This window comes from Emydura macquarii, unplaced genomic scaffold, assembly GCF_026122565.2.
Source record: "Emydura macquarii macquarii isolate MOO-44397 ecotype Brisbane River unplaced genomic scaffold, CSIRO-AGI_Emac_v2 contig_2676, whole genome shotgun sequence".
Taxonomy (NCBI): domain Eukaryota; kingdom Metazoa; phylum Chordata; order Testudines; family Chelidae; genus Emydura; species Emydura macquarii.
In genome coordinates this window covers 27,406,112-27,413,175 of record NW_027132813.1, presented here as the reverse complement: position 1 = coordinate 27,413,175, position 7,064 = coordinate 27,406,112, and the positions used below count along the sequence as shown (strand labels likewise).

At 44.0% G+C, this 7,064-nt stretch overlaps 1 protein-coding gene across 2 annotated transcripts in view; it reads right to left on the bottom strand.

Moving 5' to 3' along the window:
- Nucleotides 1-510: 510 nt before the first annotated feature.
- The window catches only part of TTC7A (tetratricopeptide repeat domain 7A), a 240,412-nt gene continuing 233,858 nt past the window's right edge, over nt 511-7,064 (bottom strand). For both annotated transcript variants that reach the window (XM_067565099.1, XM_067565101.1), the window contains one exon: nt 511-3,046. In XM_067565099.1, the coding sequence (XP_067421200.1) occupies nt 2,825-3,046 (222 nt within the window). In that variant the 3' untranslated portion in view covers nt 511-2,824. The remainder of the gene's footprint in view (nt 3,047-7,064) is intronic.

Here is a 7,064-nt window from a genome sequence, read left to right as displayed (position 1 = left end):
ATTCCTTGACATAGACAACATACTTCCTACTAGTAGTCTGGGATTATTGGACTAGCTGACATATACAAGGCATTTCATACAGTTTCACATACCTCAAGAAGCCTGTCCTCTGTGAAAATTCCAATATTCTCAACCCTGAAGCTCTACCTCTCCATGCAATCACTTTTTAAAAAATAACTCATGCGAGTAAGTAATGGAGACAGTGGTGCAGGTGGGAGGGGTAAAAATATGGAAATCTGTGCTACTCATTTGATATTAGGGAAGCCCCCATCCTCTCTCCAGTTCGCTAACAAGATGAGAGTCATATGTCACTTTTTAGTGCAATGCTTCATAGACTGAAGCAGAACAAGAAAATGTTGATGCTGGAGCACAGATTCCTTTTTCTGGACCATACAAAGGGCTCACTCCCATTGAGGTGAATGGGAATCGGGCTAACTCCTCAGCTGATGTAAGTCAGCATAGCTCTATGGAAGTCAATGAATTTGTGCTTATTTATTGCAGTGGCGGATCTGCACCTGGGTATATGAGGGCAGAACTGGGTTCAAAGTAAACACCTTACTGATGGATCAACAGCCTTTACCCCCATCCAACCTGTTGAGCAGGCTGGCTTTATAGCTTCCTGTAGGAAAACCGGTTCAACTCCATCTGCTCTTGCTCCTGCAATTCATTTAATTATGTTGCTTTAAAGCTGTCACATTCCACTTCCTGTGCTGATGGTGTCACTGCAAACATGCAAGCTGATTCAGAAATGCACCATATCCCTGCAAGCCAGTTTCTGGCCTGACAAGTCTCATGGAAGTCACCCATATCTCTTATGACCATAAAATGACATCTCAGACTGGAGGCCCAGACATGGATATACTCATTTCACTGCATATGCTTAGGTGAGTGGACAATAATCTGGATTGTCACACCAAAATGATACAAATCAACTGAAGAGCTCACTAAGATGCTGATAAAAAAGACCATTGAAATCTTGGTCCTGTTTGGCACGGAAGCCTTGAAGATTAACCCTAGAATGAAAAAGAGAATTGGGGGAGCATGGTTCTGTTCCACATCAGCAACGTGTCCTGTACATACAGTAAAAGGGACACACCAGAATTAACATTTCAAGTAGTTTTTCAATTTCCAATTCATTGTAAACAATTCAGACAGCAAGTCTACAGAAGCATCCTGAGGGTCTTTACTCATAAACCCTCTATATTTATATAGCACGAAGATATAAATTCTAGAGTAAACAAGTCAGAGACCACAATAAATGGTGGAGCTACAGTATAAAGAGTACTTTAGTGCAAAACCATTTAAAAATAGTTGGAAATAATGGACCAGATTATCAGCTATGAATTGCCAAAGCACACATGACACAAGATAGGGTGTGTGTTTGTGTGTAAAGGTGACCTAAAGTTCACCTTTTCACTCCCTAGATCCTTGTGCTGCTCTGTGCAAGGCTGGTTCCTTTGTGTCATGTTAGAGCAGACTCAGGGCTGCTCTAACTTATTGCAATGGCCACCCAGGGCTGCAAACACAGCCAAAGACTGGCATAGCATAGGGGTATGCCAGCCACACCCACTTTCCCTAATATGCCAGCAGAAGGGAGAACGGCTCCACATCACCAGAAATTCATTCTTACACAGATACTCTCTGGCCAGGCAAGACAGCTTCAGGGCCAGATTACAGTGGTGATGAGACACAAAGTGGTCCTACTACACTGAAGAATCTGGCCCAGTATTCCTGATGCCAATTTCATTTGAAGCCACGGCTGATCAAAAAACTATAATGGAAATAAAGGTAATGCATATATATACACATATTGCTTCCAAAAATTAAGCATGGTTATCATCTATGCAGTCATGGTGTTTTATACTGAATAAAGATGAATAGGAAAAAGCTCTGTCAAGAACAACAGTAAAAGAAAAGCAAAGGGTACAAATATAATACATTGCCTGAAATCAACAATATATTTTCTATAAAAGGTGCTGGAGTATGTAATTACTAAGAATGCTGCTCAGACAGTTTACACTAGTTGGCCTGATGAAGTGCCTTGCAATAAATATTTAATCTGAAAGAAAATAATATTTTTAATACTAGTCAAAATTTGAATGAATCAGGTCTTTGGTTTTTCCACGTCTGTGATTCATGCTACCACAGCAGCCCATAGAAAAGTGTCTCTTAAATTAGATTAGTCCAGTCAAAAGCTACTGTGAGTATTGACTGTGTGTGCCGTGTAACACTGCAGGGTGAAGATAAGAATTAGCAGGTCTTTTAAAACAGCTTTGTAAAATGTGTTTTGAAGAGATACAGCTATTCTTTTGTCATCATTCCTCACATACTATGTATCTGAGTGCACATATATGTATGGCCAAATTTGGCACTGATGTAAGTTGGGCAACTTCCCTTACTTCAATAGAGTTGCACCTGCTTACGCTAGGTTTGAATTTAGCTCACGGCTGTTTTTAAATTAAGTCTTTCTCAAGAAAAGTTGAAAGGTGCATGAAATTTGATTTCAACACAAGTGCTTCTTACAGCTACACTCTAGCAGAATCTACTGTCAGTTTAGTCATCTAGCGACTGAGGCACCTCCTGCTGAAATCAACAGGTGTCTTTCCCTGACTTCAACAGATCAGGCATCTATGAAGCCAGAAGACATTGTCCTCTCTGTGCCCTGTCACTTGTTCTTTAAGGTTGAGTTTTTCCAAAGCTAAATACACAGATCAGAGTCCCGTTCTGGAATTATTTCACCCATCATCAAGTTACAGTTGTATTTTTCTGTGTAACCCAGAGATTCTTCTGTGTATATTTCTGTGCTTAGTTGAAAGGAAGAGCTTCATAGTTCCCGGGGTATGACAGTGAATGGGACAACAGGACTACTGGATTCGAGGTCCAGAGCTGTTAGGAAACATTCAACAGCAGCTTCATTTTTCCCTTGAGCTTGCAATACTTCTCCGAGGCTGTTCCAGGCTTGGTGACTCGTGTTCTGTATCTGGACTGCATCTCTCAGAACCTTCTGAGCTAGGCTTCTCCGCCCAAGCCTGCTCAGTATGGGCCCCTGTAAGTAAACAGCAATTTGGTATTAGTGCATAGCAGTATTAGCACTGTCAATTCACAGTGTGCTCCACAATGGTACAATACATGGTATGCCCCCAGGCGCTAGCACTCTGAGCAGACAGAAACAACAGATCAGTTGTGATATTTCTCAGCCTGTAGGGAGAGGATCTTCAGCACAAAATGATTCCTGGAGAAGAGGAGTTGTCCACTCCTAAATTACACATTGATTTGATTGTGGATGGATTTAACAAAGGTTGTAAAGTCTTTGATCATATAGGAAAATATTTGGGAGACCAGAGAGCAAAGGCGTAAAGCAACACTTGCATGTCTGCATTACTAAACTGAAGTGAGCAGATTTTTCTGTGCCTGGGGGGGAAATACCCCAGCTCTCACATATGATGGACCTTGCCAGTCAAAAAAAGGTTTTGTTTTCTTTAAGGAGAAATGTTTTTCCAAGAATGAGTTTTCCCCACAGTATCCTGGTGACAGACAGAAAATAGCAATTTCAGACGTGCCCAGTCCTAGTATTATTTATTTTGTATTCCATTAGCATTGAGAGGCCCCAGTCTGGGTCCCAAAGTGCTAAGGGCAGAGAGTAAATAAGGTCCCCTGCTCAAAGAGCTGTCCGTTAAGAAAAGACACAAGTGGGCGCAACAATCTGGAAGAAACAATAATAAGAACATGTGTTCATATATGCCAAATAAATTGCAAGTAATCAATATCCATGTAAGAGGACAGCTGCCTCACAGGCACCCATTTGTGGCCTGGGAAAGTTTTGCAGCACCTTGCCTCAGTTTCCCTTCTTCAGGGTTCCCAGAAACTCCACACACAGCTTTCTTTCTCTCTGTTCAAACACCCGTCCTTAGGGTCCGGGTTTATTAACATCAAAGTTCAGAACAAAACTGAGAGTCCCACATAAAGTCTACACAGTTCAACTCAATTCCCTTCTTGTAGTAGGTCACTTCCAGCTTTTCTTAGCTGGAGTGGTCTTTACTTCTCCCCTGGAGTCTGCACATGGCAGCTCCTCCCAGACCTCTGCCCTGCCTGGCATTCCCAGACCTTCCTAGATGGAGGTATTTTCAGGCACAAACTCTTCTCCAGCTAATGGGGCTGTTGCAGGTTATCCTGTTCGCTGCAGGTCTTCTGCAGTCTCTGCCATAGCTTCCTCTTGTTTCCTGTTCCCCTATGGCTCTTTCTAGAGCCCAACTGCCTTCTATCACATTTCTATATTCTCTATCATTTGTTTAAAATGTGCTGTCTCTGTCATTTCTTCAATCAATTCATTTGTGAGGATATTCACTTTTGAACAGGTAAGAGGTGTCAACCCAAGTGATTGGTTGCAGTGTTACTGGAGTGAATAATCGCAGAAAATGTGTTGCGGTATTCGCCCACTGTAAGCATAATGTGCCCTGCTATGGAAATCGTTTTGCAAGGAAGTACTTCATTTCAAATACACTTGTAAAGATATACAGAAAGGGTGAAGTGTCAGTATTTTAGATGATTACCTGACTTCAGTCCTTCTCTCCTGTGTTTGCTTTGTGTGGATGCAGTCATACATTTAACTGGAAGCCTTAGTGATCTTTGATGGGCCTAGCTGTGTCTAGCTAATATTAAAAGATGTGCAATATTTTAAAATTCTTGTGGTCACAACCTAAAACATTTGTTTGATGACTGATGGGGGATTTTTCTGCAAGTAGGAAAGATTTTTTTTTTCTTGTTGTGTTTACTTTACTATAGGTAGCCAGCAGGTGCACAATCCGTCACCATGACTAAATCCTGTATAGCAGCAGTAACGTTACCAATAACTACAGAAAGACATTACCCAACAAGATGCCACATGCTTTTGAGCAAACAAAGGAATCCTCAACAAAAGTGTCTTTGTTCAAAAGAGGAGCACACATTATTTTAATCTGAAAATCCATTTATAACTATTTAATATAAGACTTGAACTTTCAAAGCCCCAAAACGCTTTCTCTCTATAGCGCTTTCTCCCTCTGTGTTTACAAAACAGCCACTGAAAGTAAGTAAAAGGCAATGGGCCAAATGCTGTTTTACACATGTGCTTATATCCTTTCCCTTCAATGGGAGTTGTATAAGCCTACTCAAGGACAGATTTTAATCCATTGTGGGTAGCTGATTGGAAACAGAATCAAGCGTTTATGACCAGACGCTATGTAACTTGTGCATCTAAAACTCCCATGTCAGGCCAATTTTACAGATGGGGAAATTGAGGCACATAGCAAGCAAGTGACTTGTCTAAAGTCAAATAGCAAGTATATTGCAGAGCCAGAAATAGAATATAGATATCCCAGATCAAAATTGCATGCCTTAACCAGAAAAGAGGAGGTTACTTACCTGTAACTGGGAGTTCTTCGAGATGTGTGGTCCCTATTTGCATTCCAAACATAGGTGCACATGTGGGTCATGCGCCAGAGCCGGATGGAAGTTTTTCAGCAGCAGTGTCCGTTGACCTGCATGGCCACCTTACATCGCCATGTGCTCCAAGGTTATAAGAGGCTGTGTGGGGTGACGCACTCTCAATCCCCCTCTTACTGCAGCATAGAGAGTCCGCAGCAGAAGGGAAGGTGGGCAGGTATTGGAATATAGATAGGGACCATACAACTCGAAGAACCTCCACTTACAGGTAAGTAACCTCCTCTTCGAGAGAGAGATGGTCTGTCCATGTATTCCAAATGGGGGTGAGTATGGAGCAGTGATCAGCTTGGAGGTGGGTGCGAGGACGCGATGGGTAAGGCCTGCTGCAGGACAGCATGGCTGTCGGTGGGAGGAGTGGAGCCCAGAGAATCCTGCTGCGGCTGAGGAGTACGCACCGCCGGGCTGTCAGGACTCTCGGTGATTGTGGGAGCTGGCATATCTCACTTCTGCTTCGCCTTGCCCCCTGCCTTAGGCAGTGGCCCTTTGAGGTCGATACGTGATGTCTCACCCAATCGAGCCCAGTTGAGGGAGGAAATGGGGTGTGTCGCAGCGGTCCGCGATGGGGACCTGCTGAGGTGTTCGTGAGAGTTCTTGCCACTGTCCTTGTGTGCCTTCTCATGTCTCGGCAATGCCGGTGGATCCGGCGTGAAGCCGAGGGCGGAGGACACACCGCTGGTGGTGGGTGGTGCACTATCAGCACTGATGGTCCAGGATCAGACTCTGCACGAGAAACTCGCAGAGGCGCAGAAGCCGAGTGCTGCAGGTACTTGACGGGAAGGACTTGCAGATGTTGCAGCAGGCAACGACAAGGTGTGTAGAGACAAAGCATGTGCTTGTTGCTCACAGAGAATGAGCAAGGGCACGAGGCACAATTCTTGAACCCCGGAATGCGGGGCATAATCACCCGAAGGTGTCAGGAAAGGCCCCATACAGGACTGCTATATGCACTCACACACTCGCTCACTCACTCACACACAGAAGTAAGAAGAAAGGAACTAACTAACTAACTACAACAGGCCGTTCTCGTAGAGTGTAGGCGCGTGAAGAGAGGATTCCGACTCCGACCATGCGGTAAGAGGGAACTGAGGCCACGTCGCCCTGCACGGCCTCTTATAACCTTGCATGGAGCATGTCACGACGTAAGGTGGCCGTGCGGGTCAACGGACACTGCTGCTGAAAAGCTTGTGACTCCGACACACGATGAGCATGTGCACCAGCGCTTGGAATACATATAGGGACCATCGCTCGAAGAAGAGCCATCCTTCTTCCTAGGGAGCACACTGAATGCTCAGGAATCCCATAACTATTAAAATGGATCTCAAGTTCCTTGTGGTCCGGGATCCAAAGAATCACCTTCAAATTGGCACTAATGGACATCTGTGTGGGTAGTCTCAGCAGAAAGGCTGAAGAAGTAATGGGCGACACACACTGTTATCATCTAGAGATGGCTCCTTCAGAGTTAGCATGAGGCACACTGATGGGGAAACCTGTGTTGGGTCTGATATGTAAACAGGAGAGGTCAGTCTTTAGGGTCATCAATCTAATGCCTTTCATGAACATTAAAACAAAACCCACCTAATAAA